We start from the raw sequence: 21,431 nt of genomic DNA, 5'->3' as shown, positions 1-21,431 counted from the left end.
CTGGAGCAGCTCTGTTCATGGGTCTCTCATATTTCTGGAACCAGGGCATCTTTTTCTCATGACAATTGTAGCAGCCCAGCAATATGAGTAGACACATGCAATGCATCTGGAGTCCTGGGCTCATTCTGGAACACCGTCACTTCTGCCCCTACTCTACTGGACAACTCCAACACCAGCAGAGTGGAGAAGGATACTCCACCTCCAGCAGGAGGAACTTCAGAGTCACATCACCGAGGGGACCCATACAAGGAATGGTGAATAATTTAGACCAATGATGCAATCGACTATATGTAGTCTGTTTGTCAGCAGTTGAGGTTATAGAGGTACATATAACCCCACTCTCTCTCGACTTAGGACACTGCCAAGAGCATGAAAAAGTTGAAGGCTCTAAGTGTCCCTTTGATTTAGCAATGTGAAGATCACTGGAAATCTTAGCAGAAGCAATTTTTTGCGACACTATGGAGTGGAATCCATAACTGAGTTATTGAGGCAGGTGCGGCAGGTGAAGGGATGGGGGCAATGAGTGCAGACAACTCTTCAGAGAAATCTGGCTGCAAAGGGAGGAAGGAGAGAGTGGCTGAAGAAAAAACTGGGGAGAATTTTTCTTTTTTTAATGAGGCATGAACATGTTTAAATATTGCCTGTGAGGGTCCAGGAGAGAGGTAGGAGGTGAAGATACAGGGGATAGAGGAGGTGATCGATAGGGAAAGGCCCTGAGAAAGGGTGGGTAGGGAGGGCCCAAGGAACAAGTGAGATTAACCCCCTAGGTAGGAGGAACCCACCAGACCTACCCTGGACTCCTGATCAATGAGAGATGACACCAATCCCCCATCTTCTTCAGGGCTGGCGTGGCTAAGCCCTGAGTCCTGTTTCCTATAATGGAGCATCAGTGGTTTGGACCTGAGTGCCCTTCTAGGCATCTACCCCTGCAAATTTCATTGGAATGGACTCAGTCATTAGATAGAGCCAAGTTTCCTCTAGTCTTATTTCTAACACCTAGTACTTTAGCTCCACCTTTTACCTTTGAATCACCTGCAAAATGTCATTAATAGGTAAACCAATATTTCTTCTAATTATTCCTGATGCTGGTGTTGATGGGAGGAGAAGGCAGAGACTTTCAAGGTCTCTCCATGCTGTGGGAAAGGAATAGGGTTAGAGGAGAGAGTGGAAGCTGAGATCCAAGAGGTGAACGACCTTCTCAAGGACACACACAGAAGGCACAGCTGGAGCTTCACTCAGGGTCGGGTGTCTTGCATCTGGCTTAGAGCTCTGTCACCCCCACTCCACTGGTGTGGATAGCTCCCTAGCTGTGGAGTTTCACAAATGCCTCTTTGTCCTTTATTCCATGTTGAGCGTGTCACCTTAAGATAGAAACCTAAGAGTTGGGCAAACTCCACCATTCTTCAAGATTAAGATAGAAGATTTTTTTCAGCCGCAGTTGATATCTGGCCGAAACAGTTTAAGCAGCAAGGCTTAAGAGGGGTTTCCGCTTTAGCAGAAGCCAGGAGAGCCTGCTCCTTGGAGGTTTCAGGGACTCACCAGTGGCACTGAGGATCCAAGCTCATGCTGTTTTCCCCCTCATTACTGTTTGAAGGCAGCAGCTTCTCTGATGGGGAGAGTGGGGCAGTGCTCTTCCTCTTCCTCGTCTCACTGACCTCCCCGAACCCACTTCCTCTAAGCTCCTTCCCAGCCCCAGCCCCAGCCTCAGGCCAAGCCATGGAGAAGAGTCTGGCGCAGAGAGAAGCACTTGATGTCTCAAATCCCCTTCTGAAGAGTATGTTCCAAGCTAGGACTCTGTTAGTCAGGGCTCACCAGAAAAACAGAACCAGGGCAGCCCGGGTGACTCAGTGGTTTAGCGCCGTCTTCAGCCCAGGGCCTGATCCTGGACACTAGGGATCGAGTCCCGCCTCAGGCTCCCTGCATGGAGCCTGCTTCTCCCTCTGCCTGTGTCTCTGCCTCTCTCTCTCTGTGTCTCTCATGAATAAATAAATAAAATCTTTAAAAAAAAAAATAAAGAGACTTTAGAGTCTTTCAGATGCTAGTGTATATGTAAGTGGATAGTATTTACTCACATGTCAAGCACTATTCTGAGTGCTTTCCTTTTTTTTTTTTTAAGATTTTATTTATTTATTCATGAGAGACACACACACAGAGAGAGAGAGAGAGAGAGAGAGAGAGAGAGAGAGAGAGAGAGAGGAGACACAGGCAGAAGGAGTAGCCGGCTCCATGAGCCGAGCCTGATGTGGGAATCCATCCCAGGACTCCAGGATCATGCCCTGGGCCTAAGGCAGGTGCCGAACCACCGAGCCACCCAGGGATCCCCAATATGAGTGCTTTCCTTGTATTAACTCTTAATGTTCTTGACAGCTTTGGAATGAGGCCCTACTATAATGATCATTTTACAGATGAAACAACTAAGTCCAGAGAAGTTAAAGGACTTGCCCAAGGTCACACAACTGCAAGGGGAGAACAGGAATTTGGCTCCAAAGTCTATGCTTTTATCTCCCTGACTACCTTAATTACCGCTCCTTTTTTTTTGTTTAAGATTTTATTTATTTATTCATGAGAGACACAGAGAGGGAGAGAGAGGCAGAGAGAGAAGCAGGCTCCATGCAGGGAGCCCGATGTGGGACTCGATCCCTGGTCTCCAGGATCACTCCCAGAGCTGAAGGCGGTGCTAAACCAATGAGCCACCCAGGCTGCCCTTACTGCTCCTTTATTAAGGAAAGAAATGCAAATTCCATCAAGCACTGAGGAAATTAGATGAAATCTTTGTGGATGAAAGGCATAGTATAGGAAATGTAGTCCATAGTACTGTAATAGCATTGAATGGTGACAGGTGGTAGCTGTACTTATGGAGCACAGCATAAGGTATACACTTGTGGAATCACTGTATTGTGTACCTGAGACTAATGCAACATCGTGTGTCAGCTGTATCTCAAGAAAAACAAAAGAGGGACTCCTGGGTGGCTCAGTGGTTGAGTGTCTGCCTTTGGCTCAGGGCGTGATCCTGGAGTTTCGGGATCGAGTCCCGCATCTGGCTCCCTTCAAGAAGCCTGCTTCTTCCTCTCCCTATGTCTCTGCCTTCTCTCTGTGTCTATCATAAATAAATAAAATACTAAAAAAAAGAAAAGAAAAAAAATTAGGTGCAATCTTGGTGAGAATGAAGACTAGTGTACTCATTTTTTTCTAATTTTTCCTTTTTTTGTATTTTATTTTTAATTTTTTTTCAGTATACTCAAATTTAATGACAGGATTAGATAATGGTGTAGTGTGGACGTAGAGGAATAGGTCCTATGAGAGTTCCCTGATTATAGGATATGGATTTACAAGTCCCAGCTGGCTAATAATTTATTTAAATCAGGGAGCAATGGGGACACCTGGGTGGCTCAGTGGTTGAGCATCTACCTTTGGCTCAGGTCGTGATCCCGGGGTCCTGGGATTGAGTCCCGCATCAGGCTCCCCTCAGGGAGCCTGCTTCTTCCTTTGCCTATGTCTCTGCCTCTCTCTGTGTCTCTCATGAATAAATAAATAAAATCTTAAAAAAAAATCAGGGAGAAGTCTTGTATTCCAGTGAAAAATTTCCAGCTGATAAACAACTCAGCCTGCTGAGATAGTAACCCTAGTTGTTTCTGGGTAGAGTGAACTAGTTTCCTTAGTAATGAAATTTAACTCCTGGATAGTTCAAAGTTAAATACAGAGATGAGATAGTAAAAGAAATCAAACCCATTGTATTGACACGATATTTTTAAAAATATTTTATTTATTAATTTGAGAGAGAGAGTGCATGAGCACACAGAGGAGAGGGAGAGGTAGAAGCAGACTCCCCACTGACCGGGGAGCCCAATTGGAAGCTCAACGCAAGGACCCTGAAACCATGACCTGAGCTGAAGGCAGATGCTTAACTGACTGAGCCACCCAGGTGTCCCATTTTTTAAAAGATTTATTAATTTATTTGAGAGAGAGGGAGAGCAAGAGGAGAGGACGAGGGAGAGAGAATCTCAAGGACTCCCCACTGAGCATGGAGGCTTCCACAGGTATCCACTGAGCATGGAGGCTTCCACAGGTATCCATCCCAGGAGCCTGAGATCATGACATGAGCCAAAATCAAGAGTTGGGTACTTAATGGACTGAGCCACCCAGGTACCTCTCATACTGTATTTCTGAGGTCATATTCAGGAATAATTTGCATGTTAGTAAGCAATGGGGTAATTGATTCTAGACTTGTGATATTTAAGAGAAATGTATGAGACTGAATTAAGTTTATAAAGTAATAGGATGTTTTAAGAGAACTTGGGATTTACTATATATTACTAAATATACAGTAATATATTTACTATATTTTACTATATTTTATTTACTATATTTTACCAATGTTTAATTGGTTAGGTTTTCCTATGTACCTAAAGTACTTAGAGGAGTTTTGCTTGTCTAATCAGACCAGCAAAGTACTTAAAAGAAAGAAAAAAATGAATATATATATATATATATATACATATATATATTACCCTTAAGAATGCAACTACAGATGGTCCCTAACTTATGGTGATTTGACTAATAATTTTATAACTTTATGGTGGTGTGAAAGCAATATGCATTCAATAGAAACTATACTCTAAATTTTGAATTTTGATCTTTTCCTGGGCCAGCGATATGTGGTACGATGCTCTTGTGATACAAGGCAGCAGCAGCTCCCCATAAGCCACCTGATCGTGAAGGTAAACAACCAGGAACCTATAATCATTCTGTCCCCATACAATCATTCTGTTTTTTACTTTCAGTACAGTTTTCAACAAATTACAGGAGATATTCCACATTTTATTATAAAAGATGCTTTCTGTTAAATGATTTTGCCAAACTGTAAGCTAATGCAAGTGTACTGAGTATATTTAAAGTCAGCTAGGCTGAGGTATGATGTTCAGTAGGTTAGGTATATTACATGCATTTTTGACTTATGATATTTTCCATTTATGATGGGCTTACTGGATGTAACCCCATTGTATGTCGAGAAAGATCTGTAGAAATTTGTTAGGGAATTTAATTGAATAAGATTGTTGTGGAAAAGCAGACTGACCATCCAAAAAGCTGGGCTTCCCTCATACAGCAGGAAGTCCACTATAGCTTGTTGCTAAGGTAGTTGCCGGAAACTGGCTGCCCAGCCTGGGTCTACATTCCCCAAGCTCCTCTGATTCAGTGGGCCCAGTAGCCAGCTGTAACAGTGGAAGGGAGTAGAAGTTGCATGTCCCCTTCTGGACAAAGAGGCCAGATCTCTGGTTTGTCTTTCCCATGACTTTCTTTCTGTGGAGTGATGGCCTTACAGCCCTCATGTTGGGGATGAATGCTTTACAAGATGGAAAGAACCCAAGTCCCTGAATCACTTTGTCACTCAACAGAACAACCAACAACCCAACTGAATTCAGATGGCAGACTGGATTCCAGGAGCTGAAGTCAGATGCCTAACCGACTGAGCCACCCAGGCGCCCCCATGATTTGGGGGCTGTTTCTTAATAGCTAAGGTGGTACGATGATTGATCTGGTTGTAAATGAGACTGTGTGCTAGTTGTTATGTTCCTCCAGATCTATCTGCCATTCTTCTCCGCTTTGCCTGTGTTCCAGGAAGACATCTATAGTCTGTACGACTCTTGCTCCCTTGCCCTCCTGCTTCCAGTTGGGTTGAACCAATGAGAGAAACTAGCAAGTAGGTAGAGAGTAGAGTATTTTTTAAGGATTTTATTTATTGGGGATCCCTGGGTGGCGCAGCGGTTTGGCGCCTGCCTTTGGCCCAGGGCGCGATCCTGGAGACCCGGGATCGAATCCCACATCGGGCTCCAGGTGCATGGAGCCTGCTTCTCCCTCTGCCTGTGTCTCTGCCTCTCTCTCTCTCTCTCTCTCTCTCTCACTATCATAAAAATTTAAAAAAAAAAAGGATTTTATTTATTTATTCATGAGAGGCATAGAGAGGCAAAGACATAGGCAGAGGGAGAAGCAGGCTCCCCAAGGGGAGCCCAATGCGGGACTTGATCCCAGGACCGTGGGATATGACCTGAGCCAAAGGCAGATGCTCAACCGCTAAGACACCCAGGTGTCCTGAAAGTGGAGTATTTTTTCCTCCAGCTCCCTGCCTGTGGTTGGCAGTGGCTGTGGTTCCTCCACTTAAGGCCACAGGTCTGACGGGATTCAGATTGCTCTCTTCCCACCCTTTGCCCCTAAGCCTAAGGCAGTAGCAGCTTCCGGCTGTTGCTAGTTGCTGAGGGCTTCACCCCACCCGCAGCACTGTAAATCCTTCCTTATTTGAACTCCCTTTAGCCATTTGAGTGCGTCATATAGCTTCGCTTGCGAAATTGACGTTGACACATAGTATTGTCTACGGAAGTTTAAATATTAGTCAAAGTTTCCCTTGAAACTCAGGATTAAAATTTATTGAACTCATTGATAGAAATACATCTTTGTTGACTTTAGCCACACTAGTGCTGTACAACAAATCACTCCAACAAAGCTTACAAAGCATTTAGTCTCAGGCTCTTTGGCTCAAAGACCAACTATGGTTCAGCAGATCTAGGCTGGGCTCAGCTGAGGGACTCTGCTATCAGCTGCTGGTCCTGGGTTCCATTTGGATCTGCTTCCTGGGTTTTCTTCTGGAGCCACGGCTGAGGGACAATACTATTGGGCATGCTCTTCTAATGGCAGATCATTGGAACTCAGGAGATAAAGCTGATTCACACAAACATATTTCAGCCTTTGCTAACTAACGTCCATTTGGCCAAAGCAAATGTTATGGCCAAGCCTAAGGTGGCAGGGCAGGGCCCACCCTGAGGCAGTGGCAAGTGTGTGATGTCTAATTCTATTACAGGGGAGTGAAGTATCAAAAGCAATCATTCATTCCACAGCAAATAATAAGATCTGTAATAATAATAATAATAATAGAGCCTGTACTTAATTCAATATTAATTAATTTTAAAAGATTTTATTTATTTATTCATGAGAGACAGAGAGAGAGAGGCAGAGACACAGGCAAAGGGAGAAGTAGGCTCTCTGCAAGGAGCCCGATGTGGGACTTGATCCTGGATCCTGGGATCACGACCTGAGCCAAAGGCAGACACTCAACCGCTGAGCCAACCAGGCATCCCCAAAATCAATATTCATTTAAACTGTCAAATTAAATATTTAAAAAAATAAACTGTCATAATCACAAAGAGACTTCTCAAAGTACAAAAGTTTCCCTTCAAATAATCATTGCTAAAAAAACAAAACAAAACAAAAAAAAAACAAATAATCATTGCTAGCACTTACTATGGAAATATTACTTCCTGGGCACTATTTGAAGCACTTTACATAGTATCGACTCACTTAATTCTGTTTTTTAAATTTTTAAGATTTATTTATTTATTTATTTTAGAGAGAGATTGAGTGCGCCCATGAGCAGGCAAGGGGGTGGGCGAGACAGAGGCAGAGAGAGAGAAGGAGAGAAACAGACTCCCCACTGAGCACCGAGCCCAATCCTGGGACTCCATTCCACGACCCCAAAATCATGACCTGCGCCAAAATCAAGAGTCTGAGCTGCCCAGGTGCCCATCAACTCACTTGTTTCTTTCTTTCTTTTTTTTTTTTCCAAAGATTTTATTTGTTTATTCATGAGAGACGTAGAGAGAGGCAGAGACACAGAGGGATGAGCAGGCTCCCTACAGGGAGCCCGATGTGGGACTCGATCCTGGAACTCCAGGATCATGCCCTGGGCTGAAGGCAGATGCTTAACTGCTGAGCCATCACTTGATTCTTAAAACAACCTCACAAGATAGAGGTATCATCTACATTTTTATTTTATTTATTTTTTAAAGATTTTATTTATTTATTCATGAGTGACACAGAGAGAGAAGCAGAGACACAGGCAGAGGGAGAAGCAGGCTCCCCAAAGGGAGCCTGATGTAGGACTCAATCCCAGGACCCCAGGATCACAACCTGACCTGAACGAACCGATGGCAGATGCTCAACCACTAAACCACCCAGGTGCCTCATCATCTACATTTTTGCAACTGAACCTACTAAGGCACAGAATATTCAATAAGTTGTCCACAATCACACAGCAGGTAGGGGGCAGGAGCAGAGCCAGGCTCTAGAATTCATCTTTTTAAATTATTTTATTGTTTTCTAGAGTTTGTCTTTTTTTTAAGATTTCATTTATTTATTCATGAGAGACACACAGAGAAAGGCAGAGACATAGGCAGAGGGAGAAGCAGGCTCTCCGAGGGGAGCCTTACATGGGACTCAATCCCAGGACCCAGGATCACACCCTGAGCCAAAGGCAGATGCTCAACCACTGGAGCACCCAGACGTCCCTAGAGTTTGTTTTTTTAACCAGTACACTGTATTACCAATTGAAGTATCCAGACAATTCAGAAGATGACTGAGAAGCAATCTGCAGCCCCTCAAGTCTGTCCCTTTGCCTTGGTCCCCATGAGTCAAGGTCAAGGTCAAGCTGAAGCCAGTAGGGCAGCATCCTTTATCTGTCCTTGCTTCACTGTTCCAGACATAGCTTTGCTCCTTCCTGACTTTCTGTCTCTTGTGTGTCTCTTTCATGCTCACTAACCTGGACTCTCCCTGACACCAGGCAGCAGGACAGGTGGAGGGTTTCTCTGGATGTGGCACCAGCCCCTCTGGGTCCTCCCACAAGGCTCTAAAGTTCATCCTCATGTAAGAGTGAGACAGACCAAAACCAAAGGTCCACCACTGTCCTGAGCATTGAAGGGTATAATCAAATCCATTCACTCCTTCCTTCATCAGATAGGTTTGTGGGTTTTTTTTTTAATTTTTAAAAAAGATTTTATTTATTTTTTCCTGAGAGACACAGAGAGAAGCAGAGACCTGGACAGAGGGAGAAGCAGATTCCTCACAGGGAGCCCAGTGTGGGATTTGTTCCCTGGACCAGGATCACACCCTGAGCCAAAGGCAGATGCTCAACCCCAGAGCCACCCAGGCATCCCTTAAAATTTTTTTTAAATTATTTATTTATTTGGGAGAGTGAGAGCATGAATGGGGGTTGGGGGGCAGAGGGACAGAAGGAGAGGGAGAAGCAGACTCCCCACTGAGCAGGGAGCCCGATGTAGGACTCGATCCCAGGACCCCTAGATCACCACCCAAGCCGAAGCAAGCGCTCAGCTGACTGAGTCACACAGGCACCCTTCCATCAGACAATTTCTGAGTATTATTTATGATCCAGCCCTTGTGCTAGTGGTACAATGGTGAGCAAAACAGAAGTGGTACCGCTTTTCAGGGCACTTGGGAAACATATAGCAGACACATAGGCACACACACACATGCACATGTGAATATACAAGTATGAGAAAGTACTGGATTATATAGAAATACCAGAAGAGGAACCTGACCTGGTCTGGAGAAGGCATCTTTGAGAAAGTGACCTTTAATGACAGGCAGAAGGTAAAAGCCAGACAAAGGAAAAATGGGGGTGTGGAGGAGTCTTTGAGGGAGAAGGAATAGCATGTGTGTGCTTGAACAACCTTCACAGCTCCTCGAGATTGTTGCTCCATCTGTTTAGGACCTTCCCCTTTGAGGGTCTAACTTCGCTCACTCGGAGCTTAATTCTTATTCTCAATCAAATGATACTATTACCCTTTCCTGTGGGATTAGGGCAAGCCAGGTGTTGGATGAGGTAGGTAACCAAGAGGATGTGCCTTACAGTTGGCCCTCCAGCTGGACCTGTGCAGTTGGAGGCTCCCTGTCCCCTCCCCTGTCCCTGGGATGTATGCTCTGCCCACCATTCCCACAATGAGAGCTGTTCCAAAGACCATCTGGACAGTGTATGTGACTGAACCCACTTAAGGCCCCTGTGGTATAAATTTTAAGATCCTGGCAAGGAGATGCACAGATCTACTTGCCTTGCAGCCACCCATCTCATGCAAGTTCCCTCAGTTATTAGAACTGCAACCGGGGTGCCTGGGTAGCTCAGCCAGTTGGGCATCTGGGTCTGCTTTGGTCATGATCCCAGGGGCCTGGTATAGAGCCTGGTCTTGGGCTCCCTGCTCAGTGAGGGTCTACTTTTCCTTCTCCTTCTGCCCTCCACCGGCCCATGCTCTCTGGCTCTTTCTCTGTCAAATCAAGAAATAAAATCTTAAAAACACACACACACACACAAAAGTGCCACTCACCCATCTGGAATGATCTGCTTTTTCTTCTGTCTCTCCTCATCTACCATGTTTGGGGGCCAGTTTGCCAACCAACATCAGAGTGTTTTTTTTTTTTAAGATTTTATTTATTTATTCATGAGAGACACACAGAGAGAGGCAGAGACACAGGAGAGGGAGAAGCAGGCTCCCTACAGGGAGCCCGATGTGGGACTTGATCCCAGTCTCCAGGATCATGCCCTGAGCCAAAGGCAGGCGCTAAACTGCTGAGCCACCCAGGGATCCCAGCATCAGAGTATTTTGTCACTACCTCTTCAGTCCCCTAACACCTGAACTTCTTTTTCTTCCAACATCCATGTATTGAGCATGAGCAAGGGCTGAATTTGGGGAGGAGGGGGAGTAGTGCCTGTAGATCAGAAAACACTCCCACCACTCAAGGCAATCATCACTCAGCCAGTCAACGAATAGCACCTACTCTGAGCAGCCCTGTGTGAAGCTCGGAGCATAGCAGAATGAACAGGTAATGGCTGCATTCCTCTGGAGCTAAGAATTGGCCATCAGGCACCAGCACTTTGGTAGGGTGTCAGAAATCATCTGACTTCCTTCTTCGCTGAGCACCCCTCCTCTTAGCCAAGAGCAATGCTTTAATTGGTCCAGGATGCAAAGCTGGCTTAATCAGTCTTTCAAAGAATCCCTTTCAGAAGGCTCATGTATGGCACCAGGATCTACTGGATGCATCTGAGTTCCTTATGGGCCACTCAAAGCTTCTTCCACAAGGGCAAGTAGAAAAGAGCCTGATTATCAAAGAGAAAGAGTTTGGCCGGTGGCCAAGCGACACCAGGGCCAGAAGTGGTTGTACTGGGCAATGGGAATGGCTGGAAGGACCAAGATGGTTAAATTACTTAAGATCTTGATAATTTGTCAAAGTGGTAGCTGGCTCTGGGCCCACAGCCGGGGAGAAGTGGAGGTCTTGTCCTGATGGTAAAACAGTAACCAAGTATAGAGACAAAGCCTGAGGTCACCCATGGGGACTATTTCCTTTTTTTTTTTTTTTTTTTTTTTAAGGGATAAAAGTTTATTAAGTAAAGATACAGAATACAGAGAAAGCTCTCAGGAGGGAGAGGGGTCCCAACAGGGTTGCCTGACAGACAACTTTCCGATCAACCCCAGACAGCATGTGGAGAGAGATGTGCAGGCCTGGCCACCCATCCATGCTCCAGGTAGTCTTCAGGGGCCATTTCTTGTCTACCTCTTGGGGCAGCAGCGAACACTCTGCTTGGCTCTGAGTCTACACCCAGGGACCACGACCTGCCTCTGCCATGGAGAGCTGGTGTCAGAGCTCCTGGCTGGGTCAGGCTGAAAAACAGCAAACACGTCTTCGCTTAGCTAACTTTCCCTTCCTGCTAGTCACCCTTAGAGCAAACAGACACTGCTAATCCCAGAAGATTCATCCTGGACAGGATATCACAGGTCACAAGGTTTCCTTGAGGCAGAAGTTAGGGTTGAATGAACCCAGTCCCCACTTCTAAGTCACAAGAAAAGTCCTCCTTTTTGGGCAGAGCTGCTGAGGCAGGAGCTACAGTGGAGCCAGCCCTGACCCACCTTTATAGACCCAACTCCTGGGAGCCGGTCCTAGCTCCATCCCTGGCCACAGAAGTTTGAACAAGTCATGAAATCTTTCTGGGGCTGGGTTTTCACATCTGAGAGGCAGCTCACAGCATTATCACTGGGGTTGAATTAAGGAGGATAATGTAGGTGACAGCCTTTTGTAAACAATGAGGTCTTTGTACTACTTGCACATGGCCAGTGTGATGCTTTTACTAATTAATCTTTTCCAGGAAGGCATAATAACCTTCTTCCAACTGTTTCTAGAATGCAGTCATCATTAATTGCTGCCTCAGAACTCCCTTCCTGCAAGTTTTTCTTTCCTTTTTTAAAAAGATTTTATTTATTCATGAGAGACCCACACAGAGAGGCAGAGACATAGGCAGAGGGAGAAGCAGACTCCCTGCAGGGAGCCTGATGTGGGGCTTGATCCCAGGACCTTGGGATCGTGACCTCAGCGAAAGGCAGACACTCAATCACTGAGCCACCCAGGCCCCCAGTTTTTCTCTTTTCTGCTGGCTGCTGAGAAGCTTGGAGCTGAACTTGAGACTCACCTGTACCAAGATTGCAGATCCCTCTGGCATTTCTTTCTACTCTTTCTGGGCTTACCTGGTTTGATGAATTGGACTATCATTTTTATTTACACGGCCTTCTATTGTATGCATCTGTCTTAAATCCTCTTCGGGACACAGCAGAGTATAATTAAGTACACACTGTATCAAAACAGGAACACCGGTCATTTGCCAAGCATTTTGCCTGCTATTCTGTTTGCTTAAAAAAAGGTAGGGTTTGCAGTATAAGCTAGATCATGGTAAAACACAGTAGAGCCACATCGGAGCGGAACCCAGGACGCTGCCCTACACTGTGCAGGGGAGGGTGAAGCCGTGCCAAAGGCAAAACTCTGCAGCTGCGGCTGCGGCTGCGGCTGGGCTGCGGCTGGGCTGCGGCTGCGAGCGGTGGGTGGGTTAGGGGTAGCGGCGGGGCTCGGGTCCCCCGCATCCTGTTTCGCCCGAGGATAATGGAGGGCTGCAGTGGTCAGGGAGGCTAGAGGTGACCCCATGGTTTGTGTCGCTCTTTAAAGGGGAGACAGAAGTCCCTTTACCAGCCGAGGAGGAGGAGAAGAGGTCCCAGACTAAGGCTGGGACATGGCGAGAGAAGGGCGGGGACGGATCGCAGCCTGGGGCCGGGAGCCCTGGGATTCCCCGCGGAGCGAGGACCGGCGGGAGGAGGGAAGCGCGCGCCGCGGGGACCGCGCTCCTGTCCAGCGCCTCCCAGCCCCGGCCTTGCGGGGGCTTGGGTGATGCGCCGGACCGACGCGCCCTGTCACCTCGGGCCACCGACGCGGCGGAGACTGGCCCGCTCGGGACAGCAAACGCTCCACTCGCCGGCGGCTCCCCCTGCCCCGGCCGCGGTTCCCATCGCAGCCCCTCTACCTCCTGGCTGATCGCCCCACGTTGCCTCAGTTTCCCCGTCCCCAAAGTCGGGCTAATAATTGTACTCTCTCCTCTTAGGGCCGTTGTGACAAATAAACGGCACAACGCAAATAAAGCGTGTAGCGCCGAGCGGGTTCCTCGCAGGTATCCCCGGAGGGGCTGTGGCTTTCTCCGCACCTCCTCCAGGTCCCCAGGGCGTGCGCCCGTGGCGGGTCAGTCCGTGCGAGGCTCAGGGGTCCCCAGGCCGGGACGCAGGCGCACGGGCGGACTGGCCCCCTGGGCGCCCGGCGGGAGCCAGGGGTGGGCGGGCGTTGGGGCGGCGTGGGCGGGGACCCGCCTCCGGCTCCGGGCTGCCTGCACCTGCCCGGCTCCCGGGAATTTGCCGGGGGCGGTCGGCGGGGAGGCCGTCGCGCACTGCAGCGTGGCCGGCGGCGGGATTCGGGATGACCTGGTGCCGGTGAGTGTCCCGGGCGCAGACAGCACTGGGAAGCGGACCTTGGAGGGCGCTGCCGGCGGCCGGGGACGCCGCGGGCTCCAGACTCAGCCCGACCTGTCCCCCCGCGGCCCCCGCCCCGCAAGAGAGCGAGCCCCGCTCTTTCCCCAACGCCGCACCCCCAGGGGCCCTGGTTTTCCAGTTGGGAGAACTGGACCTGGAGGTCGCCTCAGGTAGCTGGGGGTGTCGCGTAGACATCCCGAGCGTGGGATTCGGCCGGGGAGGGTGGCGCGGCTTGGGCCCCGGGGGCTGTGACCTGGGGGACCGCGGGCTCCGGGCGGACGGGCAGCCGAGGCGGCTCCGAAACGGCCCGAGCAGTCGGGGGCTGTAGCAAGTCGGGTTTCGGGTGCCCCGGCGCGCGGCCTCGGGGCAGAGGCAGCGTCTGTCCTGTAGCCCGGGGCGCTGAAGAGCCCGAGGACCAGCGGAATAATCACGGGGAGAAGCAGATTTGATTTCGCTTTTATAGCCTACCGAAAAGGCTCACACTGCGTTCTGTGTCTTCGTCCTCCAACGTTTCTTTTCTTTTCTTTTCTTTTCTTTTTTTAATATGTATTTATTCATTAGAGACACACAGAGAGAGGCAGAGACACAGGCGAGGGAGAAGCAGGCTCCATGCAGGGAGCCCGACGCGGGACTCGAACCCAGATCTCCGGGATCACGCCCTGGGCCGAAGGCGGCGCTAAACCGCTGGGCCCCCGGGCTGCCCTTAATTTTCAATAATTTTTTCATTTAACACTGACAAGACTGTCATCTTGCTTAATCTTGCAAAAGAGCGTTCGCGAGATGACTGATGTTGGGGGGGGGGGGTTGCACTCATGTTTTATAGGCATTAAAATGAAGCACAAGGGGCACCTGGGTGGCTCAGTGGTTCAGTATCTGCCTTTGGCTCAGGTCGTGATCCCGGGGTCCTGGGACCCAGTTCCGCCTGGGGCTCCCAGCAAGGAACCTGTTTCTCTGCCTCTGTCTCTGCCCAATCTCTCTGTGTCTCTCATGAATAAATAAACAAAATCTTTAAAAAAATAATAATAAAATGAAGCACAAGTTATGCAGAGGAGGTGGCGGAGAGAGGGAAAGGGAGGCAACCCTTGTGACCACGAATGTACCAGAGCCGGCTCTCATTCTAGTGTCCTTTCTTGCCCAGCATTTCCCCACCCCACATTCCTTAATGCCAGACCGAGGAGTCCTGGCATCAGGCGTGGTGCCAACTAATTTAAAGCTGCAAGGTCTTGGCAGAGTTGACTCTCTCTTCACATATGGACAGTGGGAAGGCACCAAAAGTCTTGGTTTCAATTGATGTTATTTGCTAGCCCTATAGCTTTGTGATCTTAAGCCTGCTGGCCTCTGTGATTTGGGGGTATCTAACATTTCTTCCTCAGAGAAAATTCTTTTAAACTTTTCTTTGCCTTTTTACTTTTCTTTTCTTTTTTTAAGGTTATTTTTTAAGATTTTATTTATTTATTTATTTATTTATTTATTTATTTATTTATTTATTTATTTAAAAATTTCATTTATTTACTTGAGAGAGAGAGCACACAAGCAGGGAGAGCTGCAGAGGGAGAGGGAGAAGCAGGCTCCCCATGGGACAGGGAGACCAACTGAGGCTGGATCCCAGGACTCTAGGATCATGACCTGAACCTAAGGAAGACACTCAACCAGCTTAGTCACCCAGATGCCCCAAGCTTTTGTTTTTGTTTTTTAAGTAATCTCTACATGCTAGTGGGGCTGAACTCACCTCCGGGATAGCAAGAGTCCCAATGCTCCACTCACTGAGCCAGCTAGGTGCCCCTAGTTTTTTCTTTTTTAATTAAAGAATATCTGATTTGGGAGCACCTGAGTGGCTTAGTCAGTTAAGCATCCCACACTTGATCTTAGTTCAGGTGGTGATCTCAGAGTGAGTTGAGCCCCACTGGGTGTGGAGCCTACTTTTATTTTTTTATCTTTTTATTTTTTAACAATAAATTTATTTTTTATTGGTGTTCAATTTGCCAACATACAGAACAACACCCAGTGCTCATCCTGTCAAGTGCCCCCCTCAGTGCCGGTCACCCACTCACCCCCACCCCCCGCCCTCCTCCCCTTCCACCACCCCTAATTCATTTCCCAGAGTTAGGAGTCTTTATGTTCTGTCTCCCTTCTTTTAAAAAAAAAGGAGGGAACATCTGGGTGGCTCAGTGGTTAAGCGCCTGTGTTTGGCTCCCCTCATGATCCCGGGGTCCTAGGATCAAGTCCCGCATCAGGCTCCTCTGTGGGGAGGAGCCTCCTCTGTTTCTCCCTCTGCTTATGTCTTTGCCTCTCTCTGTGTCTCTCATGAATGAATAAAAAAAATCTTAAAAAAAAGTTTGACTTTGAAATGGGTATTTCTAATTTTGTCCCTCTAGGATGAGCCAGTTCACTTGACACACCCTACCAACTCTAGAAATGATCATCATGGTGCCAGGTGTAACTCAGTAAATTGGCAAATTCATTTCTTTTCCCACACTATGGAGCACTCTTGTATTAGGTGTAGACCCTGTTCTAGATTGATCCAGTACTGCCCCCTCCCTAGATTGACACTCAACCACTAAGCCACCCTGGTGCCCCAAAATTTTAAAATTTTTTATTAGAGTGAAAGAGAAAGAGGGGTAAGGCAGAGGGAGAGAGAGAATCCCAAACAGACTTCACGTCTAGCACAGAGCCCCATGTGGGACTCTTGATCTCACCACCCTGAGATCATGACCTGAGCCAAAATCAAGAGTTGGAGGCTTAACAGACTGAGCCCCCCAGGTTCCCCAGGAGCTTTTGTTTAATATGAGTTTTATCTATTCCTGTTACCACATGAAACATTAAAACAGAAAATTTAGAAAAATGTATTTGTTGTCATTAAAAATAGCAATCGTCAACCTACCAGATGTTAACATAATGCATTTTTATTTATTTTAAAATTTAATTTTATTTAAATTCAATAATTAACATAGTATATTATTAGTTTCAGAAGTAGAGTTCAGTGATTAATCAATTGTGTATAACACCCACTGCTCATTACATCACATGCCCTCTTTAATGCCTATCACCCAGTTACCCCATCTCCCATCCCCCTCCCTCCGGCAACCCTCAGTTTGTTTCTTATGGTTAAGAGTCTCCTATGGTTTGTCTCCCTCTCGGATATTGTCTTGTTTTATATTTCCCTCCCTTCCCCTATGATCCTGTTTTGTTTCTTAAATTCCACATATGAGTGAGATTGTGTAATTGTCTTTCTCTGATTGACTTATTTTGGTTAGCATAATACACTTTAGTTCCATCCACATCGTTGCAAATGGCAAGATTTCATTTTCTTGGTGGCTGAGTAATATTCCATTGTGTATACATACACCACATCTTCTTGTTTTTATTATTTTTTTTAAATTTTATTTATTTGATAGAGAGAAAGCAAGAGAGCACAACAGGGGTAGCAGCAGAGGGAGAGGGAAAAGCAGTCTCTCCACTGAGCAGAGAGCCTAATGTGGGGCTCGATTCCAGGACCCTGGGATCATGATCTGAGCTAAAAGCAGAGGCCTAACCGTCTGAGCAACCCAGGCAACCCTATACCAGATTTTCTTTATCCATTCATCTGTCAATGAACATCTGGGCTCCTTCCATAGTTTGGCTGTTGTGGACAACAGCTAACATAACACATTTTGTGTTAGCACATTATGTGCTAACATAACACATTTTAATGAAAAATTAACTTTGAAGGCTTGACCAGGACTGATTGATCCACTTCTAGTTCACTCCTGTGATTATTGGTGGGAGGCTTTGCTTTGTCTTTATATGGCACTCCATGGGCATCTCACAACATGGCAGCTGACTTCCCCAGAGCTAATTAACTGAGAGGGAATGTGCCACCAAGGTGAAAGCTACAGTGTCCTTTACTACCTACCTCAGAGGTGACCTATGCTGTTTGCATATTGGTCACCCTGGCCAGTGTGGGAAGGGGCTCCACTAAGGTGTGACTACTTAGAGGCAAAGATCATTGGGGGCCACTCTGGGGATTGGCTACCACAGGATTTTTTTTGCATCTATTTTTATAAATGAGATTGGTTGTGATTTTTCTTTTTCTTTTTTTTTTATTTTTTATTTTATTTTTTATTTTTATTTTTTAAAGGTTTTATTTTTAAGTCATCTCTATGCCCAATGCAGAGCTTGAACTCACAACCCTGAGTTCAGGAGTCCAGTGCCCCTGGCTGTGATTTTTCTTTCTGATCAGATCCTTCTCACGTTTTGGTAAAAGGTTTATGCTGTTTCACAAAATAAGTTGGGGAGTGTTCCCTTTCTTCCCATATTTCGGAAGAATAGAAAATGAAATAAAAAGGAAAATTTGACAGTATAGGATCATTCAAAATTTTTTCTTTTTGCCTGAGTCAGGTTTTGTAAGTTGTATTCTTCTATAAGAATTTTCTTACTTCCCCTGCTCTTTCAAATTTATTGGTACAAATTGTTAATTTATATTCTCTTAATACTTATTTAATGGCTGTAAGGTTCTAGCGATGCCCTCAATGTTCCTGCCATTGGCGATTTGTGCCTACTCTTGTTTTTTCTTGATCCTGCCAATGAGTTTATTTATTATTTTTATTTTTTTTTTATTTATTAGTTTTAAAAACAAAACTATTTTGGGCTTTGATCATTATATTGTATATTTCCTACTTTACTAATTTATGCCCTCCCATTTAACATTTCCTTCTTTCTAATTTATTTGAAACTAATCTGCCAATCTTTCCCTAAATTTTGAGGTAGGTGTTTGGCTTCCTGACTCAGATTTTCATCTTTTCTAATATAGGTATTCAAGGTCATAAATTTCTCTCCCTTTTTTCTTCCCATTCCCCAGAGATATCCAGTGCTAATAATTTGATATATTTACTTTTATTTTTACACAAATAGAATCCTACCATATACATGATTCTTCAACTTTCTCTTCTTTCTTTCTTTCTTTCTTTCTTTCTTTCTTTCTTTCTTTCTTTCTTTCTTTCTTTCTTTCTTCCTTCCTTCCTTCCTTCCTTCCTTCCTTCCTTCCTTCCTTCCTTCTTTCCTTCCTTCCTTCCTTCCTAGAATTCAAAGCATGGTCTCAAAGAGATATTAGCACTTTATTTGTTTGTTTGTAAGTAGGCTCCATGCCGAGCTTGAAGCTCAGACTCATGACCCTGAGATCAAGAGTTGTTCGCTCTACCAACTGAGCCAGCCATGCACCTCTACTTTGTTTTTCTTTGAGATGTATTTTAAATGTCCCATTGGAGGAAGCTGGATGATGGGCACATGGGATTTACTGTACTTATTTTGCTATGTTTGCAATTTCTCATGAATCCATAAATATTTTAGAATAAAATGTTTTTTAAAAAGCAATAAACTTTTCACTTTGAAAAGTCTATCTTAGTTACAGTGCCACTTTGGTTCGTTGAAAATTGGCATTATAGTATTATTCACACTTTTCTCAATTTTTTTTGACTGTATCTGTTTTTGTAAGTTGTGTTCTCTAAGAATTTTCTGAATTCCTTCGCACTTTCAAGTGTATTGGCACAAAATTGTCCATTTATATTCTACCCCATTCTGTTAAATTGATTACTGGGTTTGGGTTTTTTTTTTTTTTTTTTTTTTTTTTTTTTGGTATTATTTGAGAAAGAGAGAGAGCACGGGAGTGAGAGAACATGAGCAGGGGGAGGGAGAAACAGACTCCTGGCTGAGCTGGGAGCCCGAAGTGGGGCTCGATCCCAGGACCTGGCTGGGACCATGACCTGAGCCAAAGGCAGATGCCTAACTGATTGAGCCACCCAGGTGCCCTGGGTTACTAGTGTCTTATTGTTAGGATATATGATGTTTCTTTTAACTAGTCTCCTGTTGATTTGCACTTAGGTTGTTTTCTGTTTTTTTTTTTTTGTTTTTTTTTTTTAACAATGCAGTGATGCTTATACTTCATCTCTAGTTGTGGTGCAGTTTGACAGGCCAAGCACCTCAATCTGCTTGAACTGTTCTTCTTCTTCTTCTTCTTCTTTTTTTTTTTTTAAAGATTTTACTTATTCATGAGAGACACACACACACAGAGAGGCAGAGACACAGGCAGAGGGAGAAGCAGGCTCCATGGAGGGAGCTCGACATGGTTCTCTATCCCAGGACTCCAGGATCATGCCCTGGGCTGAAGGCAGGTGCTAAACCGCTGAGCCACCCAGGCATCCCCTGAACTGTTTTTCTGTATGAGTCTTGTGTTAAACTTGACAGCCCCGAGTAATTATGTCTAGGAAAATTCTGTGTTAGTAGATTTGCATTCTTGCAAGAAACATCTTGTCAGAGCAGGCATAAGCAAATACTCCCTTGAAGTCATCTCTGCTCTGCTCTTCAATCATGGTATATCTTGGAGAGGGGACATTTTCTCCAGATCCTTCTGTCATGTGTTCAGAGGAGTTTTTAGGAGGCCTGCATGACTGAGCAGCCTTCAACCTTGACACAAACAAACTAAAACATTTGCAAGTTCAATGAAGACAAAAAAAGGAAACACAAGCAAAGAAATAATTAACTTCTAAAAACAATTGTTTAAAACTGTGCAGTAGCCAGGCCTTCTAAATTTGGTACCTCTACCTATGTGACAGCCAATGACAGGCTTCATCAAGATTCAATACTTCATCCCTAGGATGAAGCCAGACTTGTTTTGAATGTTAGTATTTGCCATCATAACCCATAACCATGATGGTATCTTTTTAAAAGATTTTATTTATTTATTTGACACAAAGAGAGAGAGTGTGTGTGAGAGAGAGCATGAGCATGGGGGAAGAGGCAGAGGGAGACAGAGAGTAAGACTCCCCATTGAGCAGGGAGCCCAAAATGCGGCTTGATCCCAGGACCCTGGGATCATGACCTGAGTTGAAGGCAGATACTTAACTGACTGAGCCACCCAGGAGTCCCCCATGTTGATATTTTTTAAAGTAACAAGTTTAGGTGTCCCTTACTAGGTACAGGACATTGTGACACAGGTATTGGGAAATAAAGATAAATCAGTCACCCTCTTTACCCCCTAAACCCTTCTGTCTAGACTAGCGGTTTTTAGCCTGTCTTGCAGCCATGGATCCCCTTGAGAACCTGATGAAGCCCATGCAACTAGGAGCATGTACATGTGGGATACACCTGAACTTCACAAATGACTTTAGCCAGTACTCCAAGCTTGAGGGCCAACCATTATCCATAGACCTAGGCTCTCAGCTCATTTGCTCTACTGGAAGTGCAAGATGGGCAACTGGAAAAACTAGAGATCACTCAGCTGAAAGGTCCTGTAGTGAGGAATTATAGTCATCCCTACAGTACTTCTCATTTCTCCTGGAGGAGAAAGCATCCTCCCGGTGCTTTCAACACCTTTGTGTGGTGAGCAGACTCCATTTTTGACAGATAAAGTAATATGCTCAGAGAGATGGTATCACTAGTTCAAGGTAACCCAGCTGGAAACTAGAAGAGCTCTGACTCAAAATCAAGATTTATGACTTGTGCTATTTTGCCAAACGGAGTGGCTGAGTAGTATGAAATGCCATGAGCAAGGTTTAAAAGTGACCAGGATTACCTTTGCATATGGACATTTTCAAATTTTAGGAAGTCTTTCTCCCTTGTCTCTCTCTCTCTCTCTGCCCCCATCTCTCCCCCTCCTTCTATCCCCTATATTTCTCACCCTAGAGAGAATTTATTTATATGATTTGTCCCCCCTTATTTTTTAAAAATATTTTATTTATTTATTCATAGAACTGCAGATAGAGAGAGAGAGAGAGAGGCAGAGACACA

At 45.7% G+C, this 21,431-nt stretch overlaps 1 protein-coding gene across 2 annotated transcripts in view; it reads left to right on the top strand.

The window, feature by feature from the left end:
• The first annotated feature begins 13,506 nt into the window (after positions 1-13,506).
• B4GALNT2 (beta-1,4-N-acetyl-galactosaminyltransferase 2) overlaps positions 13,507-21,431 on the top strand; it is a 54,105-nt gene continuing 46,180 nt past the window's right edge. The window contains exon 1 of one of the 2 annotated variants that reach the window (XM_041723911.1): positions 13,507-13,631. In XM_041723911.1, the coding sequence (XP_041579845.1) occupies positions 13,618-13,631 (14 nt within the window). In that variant the 5' untranslated portion in view covers positions 13,507-13,617. Of the gene's footprint in view, positions 13,632-13,740; positions 13,841-21,431 lie in introns of those variants that run through there. The other variant, XM_041723913.1, reaches the window with a different exon arrangement.

Source organism: Vulpes lagopus, chromosome 12, assembly GCF_018345385.1.
Source record: "Vulpes lagopus strain Blue_001 chromosome 12, ASM1834538v1, whole genome shotgun sequence".
Classification (NCBI taxonomy): domain Eukaryota; kingdom Metazoa; phylum Chordata; class Mammalia; order Carnivora; family Canidae; genus Vulpes; species Vulpes lagopus.
This window is presented reverse-complemented; position numbering and strand designations above follow the sequence as displayed.